This window comes from Ctenopharyngodon idella, chromosome 6 (assembly GCF_019924925.1).
Source record: "Ctenopharyngodon idella isolate HZGC_01 chromosome 6, HZGC01, whole genome shotgun sequence".
Lineage (NCBI taxonomy): Eukaryota > Metazoa > Chordata > Actinopteri > Cypriniformes > Xenocyprididae > Ctenopharyngodon > Ctenopharyngodon idella.
Genome location: NC_067225.1, coordinates 25,310,722 through 25,338,576, shown reverse-complemented (window position 1 = coordinate 25,338,576; position 27,855 = coordinate 25,310,722). Strand labels below are relative to the sequence as shown.

The 27,855-nt window shown below is 36.7% G+C and overlaps 1 protein-coding gene across 2 annotated transcripts in view; it reads right to left on the bottom strand.

The window, feature by feature from the left end:
• The window catches only part of srgap3 (SLIT-ROBO Rho GTPase activating protein 3), a 91,508-nt gene extending 63,713 nt beyond the window's left edge, over positions 1-27,795 (bottom strand). For both annotated transcript variants that reach the window (XM_051896917.1, XM_051896918.1), the window contains exons 1-2: positions 27,232-27,795; positions 1,903-2,080 (exon numbers count right to left, since the gene is read on the bottom strand). In XM_051896917.1, coding sequence (XP_051752877.1) covers positions 1,903-2,080; positions 27,232-27,298 — 245 coding nt within the window. In that variant the 5' untranslated portion in view covers positions 27,299-27,795. The remainder of the gene's footprint in view (positions 1-1,902; positions 2,081-27,231) is intronic.
• Between the last annotated feature and the right edge of the window lie 60 nt (positions 27,796-27,855).

Below are 27,855 nucleotides of genomic sequence, written 5' to 3'. Positions count from 1 at the left end.
AATCCATTGTTGGCTTGATGCCACATGAGCCAATAATCACCCCTGATGCCTTGCATGCAAGCAAAAACTGTAGCTGTTTACTGCATTGCTGAAACGCATCTATAACACATATACTATGGTATTCCAAATAAGTTACTTTTGCCATTACAGTCACCAGAATCAACCTATTATAACATTTATATTCTATAAAATGTTGTTTAAAAATATTCAAACTAAATTTTCCATAGTCTTAAAGGGATAGTTCCCCCAATATCTCTCACAAAAACTCACACAAAAGAGGATATTCTGAACAATGTTTCAACTATTTTTGTCCATACAATGAAAGTCAGTGTGTCCGAAAAAGCATTGATCAGTAAAAAGACATTTTGCAATCTTCTTTTGTGTTGCACAAAAGAATGTCAGTCATACAGGTTTGAAATGACATGAGCATGGGTAAATGACAAAATTTTCATTTTTGGGTGGACAACTTGAAGGAAAACTTGTCTGATAAGACCAGTTGCTCAGGTAGAGCAACATTTTTAAGGTTGGGTTAGCAAAGGGTCAATTAATTGGAGGAATGAGCTGGCTATCTTGGATTAGTTGAAGCAAAAGTAAGTTTTCTTTTGAGGAAACACTTAATTCAAAAGGGTATTTAATTTAAATTAACAGCCAAAGATAACATCCTAATGCGTAAAATGCTACAGGCATTTAACAACTTCTTTAAACTTTGCAGAAAGTAGAGAATGAGGAGCAACCCTTGTCTGAAGGACGATTATATCCAGCAGCAGGAGAGAGATTTAAAATTCACCAGCAGCTATTTCTGCTCTGATTGAAGGAGCACTGAGACAAATGGTGAAACAGACGGAGAAATGAAGAGGAGACATAATCTGGCATGCACAATTAAAGGAACAGTTCACCAAAAAATGAAAGTTCTGTCATCCTGTACTTAAAATCATAATTTTTTAAACTTTTATGGTGTGATTTTTTTTTTTCCATCAAGCACTAAATAGTGATTTTTTAAAAGAAACTTTAATGCAGCTCTTTTTCATACAGTTCATAGTGGCCATGGCTTTCAAGCTCAAACAAGGACCAAAAACGCATAGTCCATACTAGGGTTGTCAAACATACCAGTATTACCAGTACCAGTCCGTACTAAAAAAAAAAAAGTTGACAGTAACAGCATTTCTGCAGTACCGGTAGTACTGTTTATATATTTGGTACCCACTGCTTTCAAACACTCTCTTTCGTGTCTGTTTGAGCGCTCTGAGTGTCAAAGGTTTCTAGTTACAGCGTGTTTTTACAAGCACTGAGCATTGTAGCCAAACTCAATCATATCTATTGAGCGCATGAACGCAATGGCCAATCAGCCGCTGGTTTTGTTTTGTTCAGTGTGAGCCGCACACTCGCGAATCTTTTCATGATGACCAACAAAGTGTAAACACGATGTAAATAAGAGGTTCATTGTACAATTAAGGCAGCTTATTTTATTATAATGAGAATTTTTCATGATGATAAGTACACTTCAAAGTTTCTGGATTGACAACCGTATTTTAATGTGCGATTGAATAAGAAATTGCAATGAATGACTGTGATAACCAATGGATGAGACAAAAAGGGACAACATTTTTTAAAGCACTTAATTCAAAAGTTTTTGCTCTGGTACTGAAAATGGTACAGACTACTGAAATGATGGTGACAACCCTAGTACATACAACTTTTTTGCTTTATTTCAAGTCTTCTCAAGCCATATAATATCTTTGTATAAGAAACAGGCTGAAATTTAAGTCATTTTTCAAGGGGGGCAAGACCTGCTAAAAGATGTATCAGGTATTTCTTATTTTGTGTTCCAAGGAAAACAATAAATAATGACAGAAATTAAATTTTTGGTTGAACTAATCATACTGATAATCAAATAATCCTCACCTTGGGCCACGAATCTTTGATGAGAACCTCTCGGCCAGTTTCTCCAGACTGCGAGAGTACTCCAGTTGAATCTCGGCCTTGCGCCGAAAAAATTCCTGCAGGTCCTGCAACAGCTGGATCCGAGCCTCTGATTGCTGCTCCAGGCACTTAAACTGCTCCACCAACTGATTACGGATCTCTGAGCAACAGAGTACACATAAACACATTAGTTTGACTCAGCACAACTCTCAACCAAAACAAAAGTAGTTAGGTTCAGATGGACTTTCTCTTCTCACATTGGCTGAATCTATGATTTAATCCATTCAGCTATTGACCCAAAAATTTCCACGATTATTCCAGTCATTCATGACTACTGGATACGAATATTGGAAGCGCTTTTGTATTCCTTACACACATGGAACAATTATTTAGGTTACTCCCAAAACTTTGCAGGGTGTGTGTGTGGAAAAATACAAAATACATCATCCCAGAGTATATATCCATCCAATATAGATCTGAAGAAAAATAATCTACCACTTAATAGGAAATTTGTATGCAAATTGGTAAAGGGAAATGGAGAATTTTCAAATATATTGAGCACACCAAGTCAGACCTGTGCTTTGCCCTTTAATAAAAAATGGATGAGACTGAAATCCACACTTGTTTTGTCATGATTAGTGTTGTCAAAAGTACCGGTACTTCGGTACCAAGTCGGTACTGAAATTTTGAAAATGTGACGAAACCCACATTTCTGTAGTACCGAGAATCCGGGTATATTCGGTACCCACTGATAGGGCTGTGCCAGTATTTTTTAACGTGAATATGACACGAGTTAAGCACAAAGCTTTGTTTACAAAAGAAATAATAGGTTAGCATTTAAATGTGACATCGCAGCCATGGAAACATTTTTTTGTGAATCGCGATCTGGTCACCCGATTATCAGAGAATTTAACAGTATTCCATTAGTTATTCCACTGAACATGGAATCTGTTTCTTTTCCCAAATCTTCACTCACTCAGGGGATTATAAACATTTCTTCCTTTCGTTCGCTTTTAGGCCCATTATAGGCTATTCGTTATATACTTTACTGTGGTAAAGTAAAAAAAAAAAAAAAAAACACAGTAGAACAGAAACCCTTTTGCTTGCACGTCAATTTCTATTTAACACAGTTTGTGCTTGTTATTAGACTTTGTAAGGCGCGTCAATTTTATTTGTATAGCGCGTTTCACATACTCCGGTGATTTTTACTTTTGCTTTCTCTGGCAGCGCAAAATCAAACATAGCCTGAATGTCTGAAGATAAAACAAGCTCTTCAGACCTTTCACAACAAGTGTCAGTTGCTTGTAACATCAGGAGATAACATGAAGATATTATTAAAGAGATGGTCTCTTTCCTGCTCATGTCTCACATCCCTCCCAGCGGTAGGCTATATGGCGCATCTTTGTGTGGAAATAAAAAAACGAACATTTTTTTTTAAATAATACTTAACTTTCTTATTATTTAGGTTACCATTATTTACCGATATTTATTTCATGGTTTTACAGGCTGCAGTGTGTCGTTTAACTGAAGGAATACCTAAAATAACCACGCACGTCTGTTACAAAATGGATGTTTGAGAATTTTTTTATTTAATTTTTTATATTTCAAAATGTATTTCAATGAGGTATATATACATACACAAACATACACACACATGCTCCAAATATTTATATGTATGATTACCATCATATTTAATATGTTTTTAAAATAGGCTAGCCAATAGTAAAATAGTTCCAACAGATTTTGCTGTGGTACCGAAATTGGTACAGAGAACCGTAAAATTTTTATGGTATTGGTACCGACTACTGGAATTTTGGTACCGTGACAACACTAGTCATGATCTAAGCTTTAGGCTACAGCTGTATAGCTGTTCCTTATCAAACATCCACATGTGAGGATAAGAATTTTGAAGTAGTCATCCAACAATACACTAGTTGATTAGTTAGATTAGTTTCCTGGATTAACTAGATTTTTTTTTTTGTTTTAATATAAAACACATGCATATACATATGTATTATAAATATACACACACATACTCGAACATAAACATTAGATAGATAGATAGATAGATAGATAGATAGATAGAGAGAGAGAGAGAGAGAGAGAGAGAGAGAGAGAACAGTAGACAAACAGAACAAAACAACAGACATTTCAATGGCTGAAAATGCTATTGAAAAAACTTGTAAAATGAATTTAATTATAAAGCAATAATGCAATATACTTAATCCAAGAGTTTCTCAAAGAATTAATGAAAAGGTTACCAGTTGCCTTCTCTATGTGTAGCACTTGCTGCTATTTAGAGAAACTAATATTTAAGAACAAAGCCTGTTTTCACAGAAAAATCCCTGACTTATAGTTAATTGCAAAGAAATGTTTCCTGCCACAAACAGAGTGTGTTCTTGAACTGACAAGCTGTTCCCTCAGCGCTGAGAGAGAGAAAAGCGAGAATTATACTAACACAACAGCGAAGTACATGTAGGTTGTACAGTAAGTCGTGTCCCTTAGGCAGCCAGTTTCTACAGTGTTAAAGCAAAGCTTCTTTCATGTGTCATTTCAAAGAGGCCTCTATTGCTTCAAAGACTTCCTTTGAGGAAAAAATTCATTATTTCAGTTCCCTGCACTAAGGTTAATAGAACAATTAAACAACAGAAATAGTAGCTTGATGAAGTAAATCAAGCCTGACACAAAAGAAAGCTCAAAATCAAACACAACTTAAGGTAGAAAGCTTTATGGAAATAAAACAAATCCACTGCGATATTGATCGACTTGAGTAAAGCTGCTCAGGTCGAAAATTCTGATCCGCTGCTAACATGAAGCAACACCTCAGAGCTAACCCAGTCAAGCTGTCAAGAGTGTCAAATAATTGTGCTCTGTGGGCTTTTTCGCATATATAACAACACTTCTGAGCTACAAATAGGGTTTCACAATACTTTTTCTGTGATATATATTGTGATATGAAAAAAAAAAAAAACAGATATTTATCATTATGTTAATTATCGTGCCTTTAGCCCCAACAGCAAGGACGCTTTTTACCTCAAATACCATTCTTTTACATATTCAACATTATAATGTTTCCTGGGGTGCATTTATAATATTAGTATGCTTTTTACATAAAAAATTGTCAATTTAGAAATAAAAGGCATTTTTCCTACCCTGATTTTAGCCCTCTGATTTGAACGCTCCGTTTTAAGGGGCGTGTCTGCTGTGAGACATCACTGTAAACGCCCACTGCTGTGATTGGCTAACATATTTGCATATGACATACCGGAGTATTATTTGCTCTAAAACTTTTAGCACGTTTTTTCTATTACAGCTCTCAAGGTTAACTAATCACTAAAAGTGCTGTTCATAGCATTACATTATTATCTATGGCATGAAAGGCTGCAGTGATGAACATTGTATTCGATCACAGACATCTTGTTGAACGCATGAAAGCAGTGATCTCGTCATTGCAGCTCAATTTCTGCACACTAATGAATGCTTTCAACATAACTAACAGTGCAAATGCGATGTAACTAAGAGAAGTAATTTTGGCGTGAGTCCAGAACTTAGTCACTGATGAACTCGCACTGTTTGATTGACAGCTCCAGTGATTGTAAAGGGAGCGTTCTTTGATCGCTTTCTATACATAATTTAATTACCATTTAAATAACAGATTATTTTCATCCTACTAAGAGAAACAATGTGAAGTTGACCGTTTAGTCACTGGTTTGATTTACTGACACATAGACAAAGAACATCTGACTGCACATGAATCATTACATATCAGATCAGGCATTAGAATTAACACATTTACTTACATGCTGTGGAGTCCATTTTGTAAATGTCTGTTTGCAAAGCCTGAGCCAAAATGCGATTGATTTACCAAAGAATCCACAGTGAAATGTACCGAATACAAATAAATAATGCTCAACTGAGACATTCACATTGTTGAAAATAAATAACCATATTCCTAGCATTAGGATACTTTGAAAGATAATGTTAATTTTAGTCCTGTATCACTCTTCTCTCCTCCTCATCTCACTAACACGCCAGTGATTAAAAGCTTTTATTGGACTAACAAGGAAGTTTTCAGTTCTGAAACTTACAGGATATTCTTATTGTACAAAGACCTCTTATATATCAAAAGCTCAAGGAAAAGTTAATTTCTCAATTCATGACCCCTTTAAGTTAATCGAAAAACTGAAAATCATTAACAAGACCTTTGTCTCAAAATATATTCAATAATTTTAGCAATTCTCAGTTGCTACTTATAGAAACATTAAATAGTAGATCAAATTAGCACAGAATCAACTTTGCGTTGCTGCCCATGATTGCATCAAGAATCATCCACATTTCTATGTGCATCGTGAAACGCGGATGTTTAGGAAAGTACTGCAGTGAGTTTTTGGGACATTTAGTGGTTTAGAGAATAAAATCAAATGCGCCTTTTACCCCATTCCACCCTACTGTAAAATAAGAAATCGATTTTTTTTTTTAAATAATTGTAATTTTATAGTACAACTGTAAAATTACAAAACTAATAATTTCTTAAATTTTCAAACGTTAAACCATCAAGCTTTTATTTTGACGGTTTGCAGGCAAATGGGCAAACTCTGCAGCTCACAGAAGCACTGCATCATGGGCTACACTGCCACTCTGGAGCCAGTAGCGAATATATTTATTTAAATAAATCACAGTCTACGTGATTTCACAAACGCACTAAGCGTTTATATTTTATAATATTTTATTTTGTTATATCGTGTAGCTCTAGCCTCTACAAGAGAACAATTACGTTCAACTGCAAAGACTGTTGTAGTGTTAAAATGGGAGAGCGTTCTTTTTTCCTGTTATATTGTGCTGGGTTGACGAACTGCGGTGCAGCATTACAATCTTCGGTTAACCACCGAACCTGGCTCTTCCTTTAGAAATGAGGGCTACTGCCTGCTGGCACTATTTGCGGTTAAAACCCATGTGGGCCCTATTTAGAGTTAGCGTACGTATTGAAGAAAAAAAACTTAACCAACCCCTAGCGTGTTGATACCATTCACTGAGACTCGCTGAAAACGTCTGCTTTTTCTGTTTTTCGTTTTTTCTCTCTGCTTTTCCACAAACTCTTTTCTCAGCGTGTATTCGTGTGACAAAACAAGAGAGCCTAGAGGAACGCCCCAGAAACATCTGACACCGTTTCGCATGAATGGCAGGCAGGACTTTTTTGAAATACTCTCGTAAAAGGAGCAGGTTTAAAAACCTGCAGCAGTGCGAGAGCCGAAAAATAGGTCACATTGTAAGTGAGCTTCTCAGAGACCCTGAGCAATCACAGAATTATTCACAAGAAAGAGGATTCCAAGTGTGCTGCGATCACTCTGTGGCTTCACTTGATGTCTGGAACTCATAGCTGCTCTCGGAGGAGGAATGCTGTGAATTTTGGCCTGATGTCCCTTCGGCCCCTGTATAACACTGTGAACTGGTTACTTTAGAAACAAGGAATTACTTAACAGAAGGATTTCTCTGGAATACCCTCATCTAATGAGACCGAACTGTGTCACCACCTCTGCATGCAAATAGCTGAACGATTTTGTCACACAATGGTCGACGTACCCCTGAATTACACTTTAAAAACAAACACACGAGTTGAGACCATCTGATTTCAATGAAAATAAATAGCCTGTCTCTTATTTTAGCAATACATGATGACTAAGCCATCTGAACAAATAGAGATGATGGATCCCTATTATAGAGTATATGAAAAGTAGGGTGAAGAGACAAAAATACACAAAAGGTCATCTAATTATACAGGCAACAAGCTTAACCTTTAATTTAAAGGTTTTCTAACAGATACTATCTATCGAGATACTATCAATTATCCTATATACTGTGCGTCATTTACTTCCCCTCCCCCCAAACCATTTCCATGTGAGCCTTGGGTCCATTTGTCTAAGGGGGACTTAAAAAGGGTGTTATAGAGATTCCAGAAATGTTCTTTGTAATTAAAACTCACAAGATGTGCTCTCAGTAGGTGTTGGTCTAGAGCTGTGGTTCTGCAGAACACTGGTGGTCTCTTATGCTCAGAAAGGCAGTATTTATTTGATTAAAAAAAACCCTATAAAACAGTAATAATTATGAAATATTATAACTGGTTTCTATTTTAATATATTTTAAAGTGTAATTTATTTCTGTGGCGGCATAGCTGAATTTTCAGCAGACATTTCTTCAGTCTTCAAATCATTCTAATATGCTGATTTGGTGCTCAAGAACAGTTGTGCTGCTTAATATTTTTGTGGAAAATGTGATTTTTTTTTTAGGATTCTTCTGTAACATTAAACATGTCTTTACTGTCACTTTTGATTAATTTAATGAATCCTTGCTGAATAAAAGTATTCATTTCTTTAGTACACGGTACTGTTGAGTGGAAAAAAAGCACCAAAACTTGGCTAATTAATCAGCTCAATTAACTGATTGCATAACAAATTTTGGTAACTTTTTTAATTGTCTCATTTGTACATAAGTATTTGGTCCAACGTCTTAGCTGGAGAACAGTCAGCAATCTAGTTAATTCCAAAGAAAAAAAAAGAACAAAACAGCAGTCTGGAAAAATTAAGTACACCACTTAAAACTGCAGGTAATGGATTTGAAATAGTTTGTATTTTCTCCCAGATTTGAAGAGTTATGTAATCCACGATTTTTCATAAAGCTCCCTGGATTTCTGCAGAATTTGTACACCCACCATACACAGTTTGTTCAGTCTGTTCATTTATTAAATATCATGGCTAATTTGATCATGCTTTCAGATGTCATCAAGACTGCAGTATTCTCAGTTCTGTTTAACACATTTAACCATGCTTAAATGCATTCAACAGTTTTTCTCCAAAATTCAGCTGTCTACAGATTCCATCTGGGAACAATAAAGTTGTTTGTTCCTCAGTTGTCTAAATAGCACAGCAAGATTTTAGCAATTTCTGAAGAAAACGTAAGTTTCTCATGCAAATACCAAAAAACAAAAAAAAACAAAAAAATTCTATCACAATTTTTTGATCAATATTGCTATTTCAATTTTAATCATGATTTTGAAACAATATTTCCTTACACACATACTAAATGTTAAGTGAAAGCATCTGTTTTTTCTTTATGCCTTTTAGAACATACTTCATATGTTGTGCAGTTCGCAAATGCCAGCATCATGGATTTTTGTTCATCTGGTTCGGAATGAGCCATTGTAAACGCGCTAGATGGATGTCTTTAACCGCTGCACTCGCGTCTCATGTCTTTTGCAGCATCTTGTGCATGACAAGGCGTTCTACACAGCGTTCAAGATAAAATAAGTTCAACTTTTAAAAAAACATGTCTCTAGACCTGCGTCTCATGTTTTTAACCAGAAAAACGCATTCTGTGTGAATGGCCCCTACTCGGTTGCCGCAATGATAGTTTGACAGGTCTTGCAAATTACCTGGCTCTATATATGATACATCATCTTTCCTGAATACAAAATATTCCCAAACCACGGATGTTGATTTTTTTTGGACAAGTCCTTATCCTGCCCTGAATTCACCTCCCGTTTCTGTGCTTTCTTCCATGTGGTAACGGTAAACCCGCTCTGTTCTTTTCTCACGCTAGATTTGCATGCTGTATTCAGATTGCACAATAGGGGGTTGGCGGAAAAATCGTGCTCTCACATCCCGATTTTATTACAATATCAATTAATCACACAGCCCTACTCTGGATGGTTGCCAAGGTGTTGCCATGCAGTTGCTAAGGTGTTCTGAGTGGTTTTTAGAATGTTTCTAGGGTGTTATGGGTGGTTGTTAGCATCCAGAAGACCCTACCAAGCACTTAACAGAGTCAAAAGAGTCCACCCACAATGCTATGATATTCTGGTCCCCAAATATGGCTCGGATTCCTTCTAAAATGTAAGTCTATGATATTTTTCCAGCAGCAACACAATCTCAAAAGAGTCAAGAAAGGCCAAGTCATGTTGTGCTTGTGACACAATGAGAAATTTTCCCAAATACAGCATCATCTCAGAAAACCCTCACAGTAACAAGCTAAATTCTTCCATGCACGTTTGCACAAAAGTTCATTCAATTCACCTCTTTACAATGGTGAATTGGAGACTCAGGCCCTTTTCATGCTAAATAAATCAATACCAAATGGTCCCACCAAGTAATAAGCACTTAGAGTTTTACTGCAACACAATACCAGTGACGTGGTCTTTACATGACACTGAAAGCTCTCCATTTCTGGTCTTTGCGTGTATAATGCATTTATTTTCTCAGACAAGCCCGTCTTTGAGTCTCTGCTGCCTTCTAACCCTCACTGTCTCCAAATCATTCCACTAGTGGATTTGTGTATTATTAGATTCGATTAAAGAGTGTCTATCTTTTTATCATGGGTGCTACTCATCCACATATCTCTCAGTCTCTCGCTCATTACACACAGTGATTATCCTCTTCAGATACACAGTGACTCAGATGCTACTGTGTCAATGAGACACTCTCTGTGCTGGAAAAGGGCAAACACTTGCCTTGGACAAAGAGAGGAGTGAAATCCAGTCAGAGGAAATATTCCAGTAGATAAGAAAGGGTGTTATTTAGTGATTGTCTGTTTGTCACTGTATTCTAAAAAGCATGTAAAGACATGATTCATTTGTACACTTCAAAAGCATTATGTTACATTAATACATGTCTTGCTTCATTTAAGTCATGGATCAGTTTTCATTCATTTTCCCTCAAATATAAGTTATAATGTCTACGACAATGACAATGACAATGACCTGCTTTTTTCATTTTTTCATAAGTCCAAAGGAACATCCAAATTGACTCCTGTATTTAATGCACATTAGAAAGAAAAATAGTTGGTCTTTAACAAAATGTAATAACTTGTTCTTATTTTGAAACAAATTTCCTTTTCCGCTGACATTGACTGTCCAGGCTATAAGACAGATAATGCTATCCAATACACATTAAAGGGTTAGTTCACCCAAAAATGAAAATTCTGTCATTAATTACTCACCCTCATGTCGTTCCAAACCCGTACGACTTTCGTTCATCTTCAGAACACAAATTAAGTTATTTTAATAAAATCTGAACCAGTTCTGTACTCTACATTGACAGCTAAGCAACTACCACTTTGACGCTTCAAAAAGTTCATAAAGATATCTTAAAGCTAATCCATATGAATTGAGCAGTTTAGTCCAAATTTTCTGAAGAGACATGATCGCTTTATATGATAAACATTACATTTTGGGTTTTATTTATATATAAACATTGATCAGCGAACATGAACAGAAGCTCAACCGAACCTGCTTGTTGCACGAGAACAAACCTCATTGGTTCTTGAGGAAACTCAAACATCCCACGTAAAACACGAGAATGAACCTCAATGGTTCTTGCACATCAAGAGCTTCCATTTATAATAACTGATGTGTGCCTTGATGAATGTTTATATGTGAATAAAAGCCTAAATTAAATTTGTTCAGTGTATAAAACAACCGTGTCTCTTCAGAAAATTTGGACTAAACCACTCAATTCATATGGATTAGCTTTACGATCTCTTTATGAACTTTTTGAAGCATCAAAGTGGTAGCTGCATAGCTGTCAATGGAGGGACAGAAATCACTCAGATTTTATTAAAAATATCTTAATTTGTGTTTCGAAGATGAACAAAAGTCTCAAAGGTTTGGAACGACATGAGGGTGAGTAATTAATTACACATTTTTGGGTGAACTAACTCTTTAATGCTAACCAATACACCATATAGTGGAATGAGAAAACAGGTTCTGTGGGAAACGGCACTTGCTCGTTAAAGTCGAGTTCGTTATTATAGAAAAAGCAGGCTTCCATCACATTTTCTTTCCAAATTGTCACTGGACAGTAGAAAAGTGAAAATGGTAGCATTTAATTTAAAGTGAAAATAAGATAAATTGCCACCTTCTGCCAGCCCACCCTTCTATATTTGCCAAGAACCAGGCCTGCCTCCCAATCCTTAATATCCACTTAAATTCTTTCAAAAAACATAGCATTACCATGGTATGTCCAAATGGCTACAGCAATACCACAGTACCATGACCAAAAAAATCCACAGTAGCAGCACATCATCATTTGTTCTTAAACATTACAAAGTGCTCTCTTCGGTTACTACCTTTCAAGAACCTTTGACCTCATTGCAGAGGGCACAGTTCATTTAAATAATTAATTTAACCAAAGACACCTTGGAAAAACTGTGTAATCCATATTATTCAGCAATTCTACACCAATGCATTATACAGTATGCATACAGCTTGTAGCAAACAGTAGCTGAATCAGCATCTTTTCCAGTCACTTCTCATTCCTTACCAATAAGAGCCCAACTACAAAATGTATGAGTGGGCATGAGTTATATATTTATACAATATTTAAATCATTTACAGTGTTCTCTTTCAATTCCTTGTTCACCTTTCAGCACCCCTCTTCTCCAGCCATCTGTAAAGCAAGTCCACTGCAGCAGTTTTGCAGAGTTCACACCGAAGGTTACATAACACACGCCGCAGGCAATTAACTTCAAACTGAATCTGATAAAGCCCCCCATCGGTTCTATTAACGCCCATTCATAATGACAGCAAACCTGACCTTAGGAGCCCATTAGTTAACTGATTAACCCAATATAAGAAAAGGTGAGAACAGACGTAGGGTGCGAGATATGGACCTTTCTTATGTAAAAGGTCCAGCACTCCAGAGAATAGAACTATGGGTGACATTTGAGCTTTAAACCATCTTCCTAACTGTAACAGACTTTGCAGTCCATCATCAGCCGAACAGAACTCTTAGAGCCACTTTAAAAGGCCACAGATTTATGTTTATATGTTTATAATGGACTGATGTACATTATATTCAGCTGCCATGATGGCATTTATATGATACCATTTCCCCATAATGCCTCAAATCATTTAAGTGGCATCATTCTTCAGAGCGAACAACCTTTGATGGGGGGTTATATGAGGGCAGACCGCTAGATCATAACTATCCGGCTATCATGGAGTACAGAATTAGCTAGAAACACAACTACAATGTAAAAACACTAATATTATTTGCTTTTTATTCAGGATCATAATCAGAGCATTTACAATGCAGGACAAAAGTTTGAGGTCGGTAAGACTTTTTTAATGTGTTTGAAAGAAGCCTCTTATGCTCACCAAGGCTGCATTTATTTGATCAAAAATACAGTAAAAATTCTAATACTGTGAAATATTAAATGAAGTGTTTCTATTTTAATAATAGTAAATTGTAATAATTAAGCTGAATTTACTCCAGTTTTCAGTGGCATATGTTCCTTCGGAAATCCATCTATTATGCTGATTTGGTGCTCAAAAACCATTTCTTACTACTATCAATGTTGAAAACAGTTTTGCTGCTTAATATTTTGTAATATTACCAATAATAATATTCATGACCCATAAATGGCTGATATTAAATTTCTATATTATTTTGTCAAATAAACAAATAAAATAAAAAAATTATATAAATCAGTTGCTATTAGTAAAATTAGGCATCACAACATTATAATGACATTGTAAAGACTAAAGTGATGGCAAAAACAACATAAATGTAAAAAACAGACTTTAATTTTAAAGTGTTCCAGGTTATTTCCAAATTGCAGCATTGTCATCTTCAGCAAAAGCAGTCTCGGCCAACCTTTAGATTGCCTAGCCTATTCACAACATGAACTTGTGCAAATGTCTTTCTAACTCCACATGGAAAGTCTATTTAACATCTGCACTACATGGCTGATGCAGAGTGCCTGAGACATCAATTAACTGAAATTGGGTACATGAGACAATACTGCAGCAATATCACTGTCCAGGAAGAAGATAATGTAATTCTGTCCTTCTGTCCAAGCAGACAAATCCAAAACAAACACACACTAAATACATGAACACACACAGAAACAGACGCACGCACACAAACACACCACCATCCAGCTTCCCATCTATTTAACGCATTGATTTCTCCTCCCTAGCTGAAGTATTACCATCAGCATCCTGTGTCCATGTTATATGATCTGGCTGCTTATAGAGAATTCAAGACATGTCCCTTTTAGAGCCATGCCTTCAATCACAGCTGTCTCCTCGCCAGTCCCACTCACAGAGAAAAATGACTGTACGCTGTCTCTAAGGCAACGCACGGGTATTCTCCCGGGAAAAGGTCTGAGGAGAGATGGAGGGCGCCGAGATGTTGACACGTGCACATTTACACAAGGCAACATGACAAGACAATCATCTGACCTCTTTTGTTCCTGGCTACCTCTTGTGTGAAACCAATTTTTAGCCTTTTTTTCCCCTGGCTATACAAAATGTCAAAATTGCAGTGCTCATTTGCATGTCAGTTGCTGGTTAAGAGAGTCTGGGTAAAGACAAAGAACTTTAACACCATTGGCGGTCCACACAAATCCAGATCTTTTTATGTAAGCTATAATGCATCAAAATCTGAAAATTTGTTTAGTGTTTTGAAATCGGCCATCACTAGATATTGTTGAAAAGTCGTTATTTTGTTTTTTTGGTGCACAAAAAGTATTCTCGTCGCTTTATAATATAAAGGTAGAACCACTGTACTCACATGAACTGTTTTAAATATGTTTTTAGCATTGCTCTTAATAGAGGCCTCACTGAGCAATCGAATTTCATCAATTTAATTTGTGTTCCGAAGATGAACGAAGATCTTAGGGGTGTAGAACAACATGAGGGTGAGTAATTAATGACAGAATTTTCATTTTTGGGTGAACTAACCCTTTAAATGCAAATTCACCACCATTTTTGTGTACTTTTGTACAGTGTGAAATCGGAAACCTGAAGCAAACCAAATCATTCACTACAGTAAGGTTTGGACTTGGACAGAATTCATATGTATCATGACATATGCTGCTAACAGGCAGTCTAGCACAGTGGGGCAATTCACCACAATGGAATGATTCAGGATACGATTAATATGTCCTTCAGAATGCAGACTACCTCAGAGATTCCAGAAAGCTGCCATGTAAAAATAGCTCCCTTTCTGCATCAGTCTGGCTTTATATTATCAACAGTTCTACAAAGAGGAACAAAGAGGTCGATTCACAAATTGCCTTACAAAATGGGTTTGACAGAAAATTCTGCAGTGAACTTTAACTTAAACTAAAATCTGCTGCCATGTTTGTCAATACATACATTTAAAAACTAAAGCAGTCCAGTCAATAATGCAACTAAGGAGAAAGAGCCAAGCAGTAATTAAAATGATTATCAGTAACACTTACGCTGGGCATCAGCTATTTTTTTAAGTGCCATGACATGCAACTCTGCTTCAGTTGTCATTAATGAGCTCTATTTAATGAGGCATATGTGCTGCTCCTCATTTATCACTGTAAGACTTCCTATAAACCCCTTAAAGGGATAGTTCACCCAAAAATTAATTCTGTCATCATTTACTCACCCTCAAGTTTTTCCAAAACTGTATGAATTTCTTTCTTCTGCTGAACAGAAGAAAAAAATTCATACAGGTTTGGAACATTTTGATGGTGAGTAAATAATGACAGAATTTTCATTTTTGGGTGAACTATCCCTTTAAGATGTTTTGAAGGGACATTTTTTGGAGTGACAGTCTGAATTGCCATCCTCTTCAACACAGGCTGGACATTCTGATAAATTTCCTAATTTCATTTGAATTCCATATGATGGTTTTATTTTCCTTCATCAAAGACTATGGAGGTGAGTAAATTTAGATATTTTTGGAATGAATTTTTCTGTTAACTATTCCTTCATCAATGAACACATTGAAAGAAATAACAAGCTTCATAAACTGTCATTTATTAATTATGCCCATTTTCAATGTACACTTAAGATGAAATGAGTTCTGCTATGTAAATGCATTTATTCAATGGAAATCGGCAAAAAGATAAGATGAAAGTATAGTAAGTTGTCCGATTTTTTTTGTACAATACAAAAAATACTTTGAGGATATAGATAAGCTTTGCTTCAAGGTCTAAAATAACTTTCTTCAAGGTCATCTGGCTGTAACTATAGGGTTTCAACTGATTTCAAACGGAAGCTATAGAAGTTCTTGGAGAACACAAACCATCCCTGCCTTTGGCTTTCTTCATTCTGAAGATGATCAAGACTGCAGTAACTCAATAGTATCAGTAACGGTGTCTGAAGGGTGATAATAAGCAGTCCAAAAGAAGTTCAGTCTGCCATTAAAGAACCTTTTTGACACAGGAAAACTGACAAAGCATGAACCAAAGCCTACAAGGTGTGAAAATACATCCATTAGCAGTAACCATGACAGAAAGCCCACAAAACCTCACCCTAGTCTATGGATGTTTATTAATGTATATTTATTTGGAACCCCAAATGACATAACTGACAAATATGCTTATTTATCCAGTCTTATCTGGTCAGCTGGCTAACACAATTACACAATTAACATTTGAGCACCATTATGTCTAGCTTCAGGCTGTGTAGAGCTTATCAGTGATCATTTGGGGCCATATCTTTCCAGTGAGCACTCGATATAAAGCAGATCCTGAGCCCCAGCCATTGCTGAGGTTTTAAAACCAAGGACCCCTGCCAAAAACACAAACCACCTGCTCTCTCCTTAACTCAGATCACAGAGGAGGAAACTCATGGAAAATGACAGAAAAAGAAACCAAACTCAAGCCCTAAAAACAAAGCTCAGACCACATGACCAACATATATTACCACAATCAGTAATTTAAAGAAGTACTGAAGTATGTAAATGAAACAAAAACTTGAATTTCTTGTCATGCGTCTTTGGCTTTATCAATGCAATTATAAAGAGAGGGCCTGAATATGGTCATGCCAGACTCAGACAGCACACCCACAGACCACCCACCGTCTGTTCACAACCATCTGATGCAAACTGCACACAAAAATGGAAAGAAATTTGCAGTTTCATTTTGGCTTTATGTAATTTTTTACAGTGGGGGAGTTTACAAGGTTAACACAATATGCAAATCTTTGAAATATACGTTGGGAAGCAAATCAAATTTCCACAACCAGAATTGCATAATTGCACACTGTGTTTTCTAAGTGTTTATCTTTTAAATTGGTACTTTGATAAAGTCGACACAAATTTTCTTCAGTGTTCTTTTGCCTGGTTGTCGACTGACACTGCTGTGCTATTATTACTTGAATTGCAGTTTGAAGGGTTTTTCTTCCCCCTATACCATTTAAATAGGCACTATGTCAAACGTCACATGAACAAACAGGAAACAGGACTCATCGCATCTGCTTGTCAGAGAAAGTATGAATGGACTTTTAAGGTAATCAGCTAACCTAGCTAGTTATTTTTATTGTTGGCATTCAATTTTAATATCCGAATGTTAGTGAAAGGAAGAAAAATAAAAACTTTTAGTTAACTTTTAGTGCATTTGCAATGGACATCGGTTATGCTCATCTTGAATAGCTCCTCTGAAGATCTTGAGTAAAACAACTCTATATTTAACAAAGCACATACAAAAGACTTGAACTGGAAATGACGCAACCTGTTTTACAGAATATGGAAGTTGTTGCGTATAACCCCCATTAAACTATTTCAGATAAACCATAACCCATGGGGTGTCCAATCCTGTTTCTGGAGGGCCAAATGTCCTATAGAGTTTAGCTCCAACCTGCCCAACATTTGTTTGAAAGTTTCTAGGGCTGTTATCAAAATTGCCCCCAATACCCTTAAATAGAGCACTATTTAAGGGAACAGCCATTTTTAGTGGTGGACATTATCGAGTACATTTATTCAATCCCATTATGCACCGCAATAATGATTGTACAACCGGTGTACACTCAACAGCAGAATACCCATAATGCACTGTAAGGGTCGCACTGAATGAACTCCCGCGTCTCACCAGAAGATGGTGCCCGCAGCTGAATCATCTATCCATCCATCCATCCATCCATTTTCCAAACCACTGGTCCAATGTGGGTACAGCATAATATCATACAGGTATAAATTCCTTTTTTAGTTGATTACTAAAATGTTAGAGGTTTATACATAGTTTCCAAGACAGAGTTCAAGATAAATCTTTTTTATTACTATTGGAGCTGCCAGTCTGGTAAGTGCCAAATGATTTTTAAACAGCAAGCTACGCAAAAAAGGCAGTCCTTCCGGCGCACTTTTAGCAGGCTCAATTTTTTTGGGGGGGGGGACATTTTTCACTTTATAGTTTGTCAGACTTCATGTTAACTGAGTTTTAAAAAATGCACTAGACTGTATTTTTACGCAAAACTGTGACAGAGATCATGGACATGCATAGAACTAAGCCACCAGGAAAACAAAGTATCTCCATGTACAGTTTTTTGCCAGTCAAATTCAAAATCACTGGGACATTTCACATGTAAAATAAAACCACTACTAATAACGTCCTGTCTTGGGGTGTTACAGGAGGCATTTGGACTGTCCTGCCTTGCTACTGAAAGAGGCGATGGGAAGCTGGCAAACCCCCGCTGCCAAATCCTGACCCATTACATAACACACTCCCTGTACTGACACTCTGATTATGACAAGCCTGAAAAGGAGAGAGGACAAGCCGGAAACAGCCTTAACCACCCTCCCATTCCTCACTCCTCTACGTGAAGGGAAAGACTAAAAAGTCCAATTCTACAGCTCCAGCTATTTCTCCACTTGGAGCCTCTCTATTTAAATGCAAATAAAGCTGTGTGGCAGCTGAACAGCTTGGACGGAGGTGAGGTGCACAGCCCCCTGGTCCTTCTGGGGCCCTTGGCCCAGCGCTCATCCGCTGGGTCTTAAAACTGTTTGTTAATAAGCAACCAGTGGATAAGAAATCAAGAGTCTGAGGCAATTTCAAGCTGATGAATAATGTGTCCGTTTTACTTTAACTAATATCAAGATTTTGGGTTATAATTTGCAAAATGTATACACTATGTCCAGTCCTCTAAATGATCACTATTTCCTTTTTTAATCACCTTTTTGGCTAGTTCAGTGTGATGAATCAATTGAAGTATAAATGAATTTAGGGCTGTCAATAGAGTAAAAAATTTTGTGCGACCCTTTTGTGCAATTCATCGATATTTCGGTATTTCGCGATAAGGGTGTGATTAATCACGATTAATCTCACAAAGGAGTGCGATTAATCGCGATTAATGACACCCTTATCGTGAAATTAAGAATACACCATTTATCTTGTTTAACACATTCATTTTGTCATCGTTTGCTATATCCAGCAAAGTAAACCATCAAATTGAAGTGTGATTCAGCTTTTTTCAAGGTAAATTTAGGTGTCTTTCCAAAAAAAAGGACACTTGGAGATTTTAAAAGAACACCAAACAACCAAATTATATAAGGAGTCCATATAATTCATAAATGTATGCACCCAAAGCACCCATGAAAAAAAACTTTCAGAATTCACAGTGTATATAGTATGTGTACAGAATTACTAAACACAGCAACATACACATGATAAATCCAAACAATAATTGGATTTTAAACACAATATAAAAAATAACATATAATATATTCAAAACAATAATTTATTAAAAATATTTTAATATGAATATGAATCAGACTAACTAGATTAGGTTACAAAACAAGTCATTTTTAAAAATATTGGTTAGTGTCAGTTTGGTCCAATGGACATTCTTGCAAGGCTTTGATTGAATATTAGTTGCTATGGCAATAGTCACTGCATTGAGAGTGAATGGGAAGGGCATTCTATGAATCACATAACTGTGCGGCACTAAGCAGCCCTGCACAAACTATTGAGTGGTGTGTTCGCCTGTGAGTGTGTTTGTGTGTGGTAGGACCATGAATCACTCCTGGCCACTCGGCCTGTATCACATTAACCTGTCATTTACATTCCTGCAGTGTGATGTATGGTCAAGCGGGGTCTACAACCCAGATTTAAAGCAGGTAGACCAATTATCAAGCCACATATGATGAAAAGAATTTAAAACAAAAGGGAAAGAAAAAACAGACAATCACGGCAGATGTTTAACAGTTGTGTTACAATAAAAGACTAGGTCTACTAGTTTATCTGTTTTCTTGTATTTACAAAGCTTTCAACGATCCCCTTTAAAGCATTATCTCTATATGCTATGGCCATTGTGTCCTATCACAAATGTTTGAGCATCCTGCCATAACTGTTCCATTTTAAGTCTGTTCTATTCCCTTGCACTTGTTCTAGCAATTTTTGAAGGCAATAACGCATCTCATGCAAATGCCCCCTAAAATCATGTTTCATCAGGGCCAATTATACTTCATTTTATTGAAGTCAACTACCAATCCATCAACATCCACATGCATTTTCAACTCTAGAAAGAATCTAACATTCTTTGGAAATATAACAAAGTTTCCTTGGCACCAACGAGTAACTGAGATGAAGCTAAACCTGTTTTATCAAGCTAAACCTGTTTTTTGAGTACATACATGCTTTCAACTTTAAATGTTTTGAATTACTAGGAAAAAAAAATGCTAGGAAGTTTGAGAAAACCTCAGACAAAGAACTAAACATTAAAAAGAAACTGGTAAAACTTGTGGTAAAGTATTTCCGCATTGACATGAAACTAGCTTTATCACATTTCAAATTTTCTTACACAATTAAATTCCCTATTATAGTTTTGTCTTGCAATACTCTCCAACAAGGTTAAAAAATGGTGCCAAATTAAATAAAAATTCTAAAACAAGGTTAAAATTCTGGTGCCAATTAATTGTTTTATTTATCCCCATGTTCATTGATACTGTTATCAATGAACACAGGGATAAATAAAACAATTAACTGGCACCAGAATGACCAAAAACTTTGCTGGGTAAAACAACCATGATTGAAAAACTCTGCAATATAGTAAACACAGAATCTTTCCTTTGTTTTTTCAAACACATATTACTAGTTTTATATCTCATGAATCACCGAAAGTAAACCTTCTAACAGACTTTAAAGGAACAAAATAGTCAAAAAGGAAACCTCAGCCTCATGTCATTCCAAATCTGTATATATTTTCTTCTGTGTATCACAAAAGTAAGTGTTTAGCAGAATGTCCAAGCTGCTCTCCATACTTTCCATACAACAAAACAGACAGTAACCAGGGGCTGTTAAACTCCAAAAGGAGCTTGTGCAAATTGATTCTTTGTGGACACTAGACACATGAGAACCAACAGCATTTGTCATTAAATGTTGAATCTGGAGTGAAGCATCTCAAGGCCAGTGCGAGCCAGGGCTAACAATGTGCCTGGACCTCAATAGCCTCGGACCTCAAGCATGAGGCAAAAATCAAGTTGCGTTTCCACTTTCGGGCCAGCAGCCCTGCAGCACTACCGTAAAACCTGCCCTTAACACGCCTCCATAGAACGACTTCACACAACCTCACCATTTCACCAGCTGACTGAAAACTAGCTATAGCGCAAAATGAACATGACAGAAGCGAATGTTTGGTCTTTACTTAAAGACTTAAGACTCCAGCATCAACATCTGACAATGTTTTACAATAAAAAATGTTACAGTGACAGTAATTTATTAGTTTGTGTCAGGACTGCACATCAATCATGGCTGAATCAAACTGGTATTTACCATTTCACATAAAAAGAGAACACATATCTATTCGGTTGTACCTGCTTCCATTTATTTGCGATCACAGGAACTTCATTAAGGCTTTTAAGACCAAAGGCTTACACATTTAGAAAAATATTGACAAAATTGACAAAACAAAAATATCCTCAAGCCCAAGTTGGCCTGCTTTGGACCAAGGTATTCAGCAGGCTAAAAACCCCTGACTGTTGGCCCCAAGGAAGCCCCGATGAGGCCCAATCAAGCCCTGGAAATGTGAATGGTCCAGGCACACACTAGCACTCTCGCTTTTAGCCCGACAGTGGAAATTCGGCTATTGTCTGCGATCATGAATGTGATTTTAGGATGAAAGATTTTAAACAAATGAATTCCACAGAGAAAGCTCTTTTATGGTTTCAGAGGACTTATAGTGTGTGTTTCCTGTTGACTACCTTCCTGATGCTTTTATGTTTCTTTTTGTACTTTTTGGGGCTTAGAAGTACAATCAACATCGACTTTCAAAGAACAGCTTAGACCTCTGACATTCTGGCCAATCATCTCCTCACAGAAGAATAAAAAATATCAAACAGAGTTGGAACAACATAAACGATGGGGAAAAAATAATTTTACAAGAATTATTCCTTTAAAGAGCCTTGTCACAACAGTTACTGAAATTAGCACTATTTGTGCCTTTTTAAAGTTCCCCTATTATGCTTTTTCGAATATTACATTTCATGCAGTAATATAGCTGTTTGTGAATGTAAAATGTCTGCAAAGATCAAAGTGCATGACAAATAAACTTATTGTCATTATATGGATACAGAAAAACCAACGCCATTGTTCATATCACTGTGTATCAAACGCTGAGGAAGCCCCTGGAGCTGAAATTCAGATATGGTAATAGGTGCTTCGTTTCTGACGCGCGCTGTAAGTGGTAGACCAATTACAACAGGCAGGGACAACTGACCAATCAGAGCAGAGTAAGCTCTCGGGTTAAGAGAGACTGACACTTCGAACAAACCGTTTTCAAACTCTTTGGGAAATGAGGTGATGTGCAATGTATATTATGAAAAAATGTAAGGGTTTTTTTGGACCTTGGATCCATGTAAACCTGTTATAGGAGACCCCCAAAACAAATGTAGGAACCTTTAATAGTGGCACCTTAATTTTTTGGTTTCAAGAAATTATGACACACACAATAGTGTGATCTCATCTGGTCTGGATGAGTGAGATAATTTGATTGTTGAATATATGTAAATAGTACATTTACTGAATTTGCATTTGACCCTCTTCTGTACTCATCTTGACAGCTTGAAAGGCTCCTGTGAATTTCTAAACATTAATTATGCAATTTGCATGTGCATGTGTCAGGGGCGCAATGCTTCTGTTTAATTAAGCAAGGTTCCACATGGAAAACATGCATGAGCAGGGAGTGGGCGGGTTTATGCTAATTTACTCTCAGCTGCTTGTAAGGATTGTTTATCATCCTAACAGGAGATTTTACCAGCATGCATATTATGCTAGTTTTTTGCACAGTGATTGGTTTGCGATGGTTGGGTCTCTTTATGGCCGTTTCAAGAAGCTCGTAATGAAATGCAGATTTAAATCGCTTGTGTCATGGTGTGAGTTATTGCTACCTGGCTGGATTCGCTAGAGACGGAAGTTATCAGGATAATGTGGTGATTACTGTTCTGTTATTCACATGGTGATTTGACTGTGTAGTATGCGTTGATGAGGACTAAAATTGGACTGAATATCATTACCAATGTGAAATCATGAAAGAACTGAAGTGAGTAGTTAGCATTTGTGGCCCCTAGGGTTATACAAGTGGCAAAGTTACAAGAAATGATAATTCTTTTATCATTTAATCACCCTCATGTGATATCTTTGTTTGAGGACCAACATTTAAGTTGTTATTCACTAATCTTGATTAATAATATTCAATAATCAAAAATGGAAAATGATGTGTCAAAATGATATGAGTACGTAATGACAAAAGTATCATTTTTGGGTGAACTATTCCTTTAAGAACCCCAAAATCAAAACTTTGGATCCCTTTACTATACACTGTATATCTCCCTTATATTGTTCCTTCAAAATCTTAAATGGCCAGCAGTTTAGACATTAATGGCTGTGTGTTAAGTTATTTTGAGGGGACAGCAAATTTACACTGTTATACAAGCTGTACACTCACTACTTTACATTGTAGCAAAGTGTTATATACTTGCACTAGCATATTGTATTATATGACAATTTAGTTCAAACTTTGACCTGTGGAGGGCAGTAATACACTTAGCAGCGTCTACACTGCCGGAATTCTAATAGAGAAGAAAAAGAAGAGAGCTAGCTCAAGACGAGCGTCTATGGTTAAAACGTATATAATTTTTAATTTTTTTTAGAAAATGACCAACCGTTTCGCTAGATAAGACCCTTATTCCTCGTCTGGGATCGCGTAGAGCCCTTTGAAGCTGCACTGAAACTGAAATTTTGACCGTTTGGGGCCAATTGAAGTCCACTATAAGGAGAATAATCCTGGAATGTTTTCATCAAAAACCTTAATTTCTTTTCGACTGAAGAAAGAATGACATGGACATCTTGGATGACATGGGGGTGAGTAAATTATCAGGAAATTTGTATTTGAAAGTGGACTAATCCTTTAAGCTATGAAACTTGCAGGATGTTTTAATTGTACAAAGACCTCTTATATGTCTTAAAGATCAAGGCAAAAACATCTCATTCTCTCCGCTCAACCCTGCCTCTTTCTTTTTTACTCATTCTCTTTTTTGTTCTTGATTTTGCTTTACTCTTCATCTTTTCAATCTTCATTCTTACATAATTCATTGTGACTTCAATTATTCAGAATATTTTTAAAAGTTGCTTAGCTGTTCTCAACCACCTTTTCGTACATAATGTAGGTGAAATGTTCTATTATGATTATATATATCCGCCCTTTCACCAGCTCACCAGCTGGATCTTCACTTAACACGTTTTACTTCACTATCGTTCTCTTGGGTTTACATCAACAGAGGTGCCAGACAGTAGGGCAGCTTGTGTTAATGGCTCCAGAGCTGTTCATCTCTTTAACTGAAGGCACACTTATATTTGGATCTCATTCACCAAATGCAAACAAATGTATCAATATGAGCTAAATGATTTTGACCACATCAAGATTATATTGTTGGTGTTTTTTTATCCATTCAATCTCCTATGGTAAATAACTGTGGTTACAGAAAAAAAGTGTCTCCATCAGCTAACAGAGCCCCAACATAGGTCTGTGTCATGGGGGTCTGTCTGCCATTAACAAGACACTCTGTGACATTCGTAGCTTGCTGCTCAAACTCCCAATGATTGAAGATAAAGCTCATTACTATTCTAGACTACATCTCCCTTGTGTAACCACCAGATCACCTCTTGACAAAGACTGACTATGGTCTGTGACCTTCTGAATTTGAAGATCACCTAACCAAAAGTGTTACCAAAAGCAAATACAGTACCAGAACAATACCTGGAACAAAGCAAAATATGTCATTATTATTGTTATTATTTGTATTTTCATTATTACTATTAACTAAAAATATATCATTACGACTAATGTAAGCAAGTCTAGCTGGATTCATTTATATATTCTGGCATTTTCAAAATTCTTGGGTACCATTTCATTTCAGATGGGGGTAGGGCTGGTCCACATTTTAATGTTAATGGCATTTGTTCAAGAAGAGAGTGGCAGTATTATAGATCACAACAGTTATGTAAATCCAAAGTATGGGACGGGCCCCTCTATGCTTGAGAGCCATGTGGCCTTCTTAAACACTGAGGGGCAAGACTCTCTTTTAACAAAAGCTACTCAAGCGAGAATCACATCAGAGACGTTTAGTGTGAAGGGATCCTTTGGTGGAGAAACAGACTTTGTAAATCCCACTGCAGATTCAGTGTGCATCACATTGCACTTAATCCCTGGCAATTCAGCACAGTTTTAAATGTTGAATATTAATAAAGCAAACTGAGAGAAACCCTGCTCTGCTGCAAACGCAAACTCATTTTAAATGGATGCTAACTGGTAAAGTGTAAATACTATTAACCATTAATAATTAATGACTAATCTCAGTTATTATCCTCCCTTTCTCTGAGGTTTACAAATTATCCATCCTTCTCATTTCAATGGCTAGAGTCCTTTGAACCTTCACCGTCATTGTCGAGTAGCCAATCAATGAACTGCTTTTGCAACGCCCTTTCAAACCAAACCTAGTTCGTTTCTAAACACTGACAAGCTAGGTCTGACAAACAACAAATATACACTACAGACACTACAGCTGTTAAAATACTTTGTGAATGGACACATTTAGTCAAACACAAACTGTCATTGGAGTTCACTGAGCTGGAAAGATTCTTGTAAATAGGAGGGAACAATATATAACATCTGTGCATCTTGTTTACAACAACAGATCACCATCTAAACATCCTCACTTGGTCACTACAATACTTCTCCCTCCCTACACAGGCTCTGCATTCACAGTGATTATATATTGATGTATTAATGATCTTTGTTGATCTCCTTTCAATACTAGATCTGCCAAAAGTAAATTGTAAACAAAGGAGAAGAATTAACCGAGCTCGCTAGTCGCCTTGATGTTCCACCCATCTGTGCAGAGAGCATGACACTACAATACACCATTCTACCCAGCAACAAAAACCCTCACCCAACCTTCTAGTTTTCCACCAAAACACAATGTATGCACAAACACTTCATGTGCAGACCATTAATAGCAGGAATTTATGTGCAACAGAGCATGAGTCACTACAATAAAACACATTTGAATATATTAAACCATTCCTCTGGATGCACAACACCCCATGTCAACAGAAACAAAGTTACTAATGTTGTTACTGTTGGACACATTTTTGACACGAGGAAAGGACAGATGGCTACAAAACAGCAAGGACATCCCACCCAACTACTGCACAATGCAACTTCTGCCAGACAAACACCAAGTCAGACATTTGGGTAAAAACTGGCAGTAAGAAACCAGAGTAAGACAAAATCATGTCTTGTCGCTGCATGGACTTCATTGCTTTCCTATTTATGTGACACTAGAATTTATCACAAATGCTACTATAACATTTCTTATCTCAGTAGTTATTACATTATGACTAGAATGGCTACTTTATAGTTACTAGCAGCAACTTAAATTTATTCTAGTGTCTAACAAGTACTATTATCTAATAAATAAGTACTAGTAAAGTCGATACTAGTCTTGGTAAAGTTATTATAGCTAGGAAATATCTAATACATCAAACCAGGAATTAATGAATAATCATTAGCACGAATGCAATACGCACCACAACTATTGGAAACATGCAGTACTAGTTGGAAGTGAATAGTTGATATCAGAACCACAGATCCAAATATTACTACCAATAACAATAGACTAGTTACATCTGACTATAGTGACGCCTAGTAGAAAAAGAATAGGTAGTATGTATTGGAAAAACTAATAACTAACAGAATAGAGTGAAGACTGGAATAAGACTACTAGCATCAAATAAATAAGTAGCCTACTAGTTTAATAGCCTAAATATACTAAATTAAAAACATGGATGATTACTAGCCTATAGTAACAAAAAATAGCTGCTAATTTTAAAGGAATAATTGTTAAAAATGCTTGAATTTTTACACAATCGAGCAAAACAAAGTAATCTTTGTTTATTTAGAAAAGCAGGTTAAGAATCGGATCATCCAAGTATCTCGCTATACAGGCCAAGTGAGATGATGTTCATCTCAACTCCTCGGGTTGATTCATAAAAGACAAGCCTACATACCTTTCACTTGCGTTTCATACTCCGCAATGATCTCCTTGTCTTTCTTAATTTTCGTCTGAGATGACATTTTTCTTGAGGTATAAATGTAGAATCCAGTGATATGTTGAGCCTTTCGCGCGAGCCCCCGACTGTCACAGTTTGCAGCTTTTTCCCTTCTTCCTCACCAGTTACTATCAGAAGTGTCCTTGAATTTACATCGGCTGGTAATCCTGATACTTTCCCCTTCAGAAAGAAGCAGCTGAAAGAAAGCACCCCGGGCACACCTGCGCTTTCTCAGATCCGAACCCTCGCGTTTAGAAGAGCTGCTGGGCTCGGGGAGAGGCTGCTCCTCCTTGCTCAAGATCTGCCATCTGAAGTGACTGAAGAAAATACAATTCCTACCTACAAGAAGAGGTTTCGGTATGAACGATGCGGCGTTGTGTCTGTGTCCATGCCGTTTATGTGGTCCTCATGTCCGCGTGCTCTGAAAGGAAGAGTTGAGATGGCATAATCTTGATTGGGCTCTGTTGCATTAGAATCTCAGCAGGCAAAGCAAAGAACAGAATAGCGCCCGAGCGTCGTATGTGACTCCTCCTATTGTCGAATTCTCTCCCTCAACCAATCCAATCAGTTCCATATGCACCC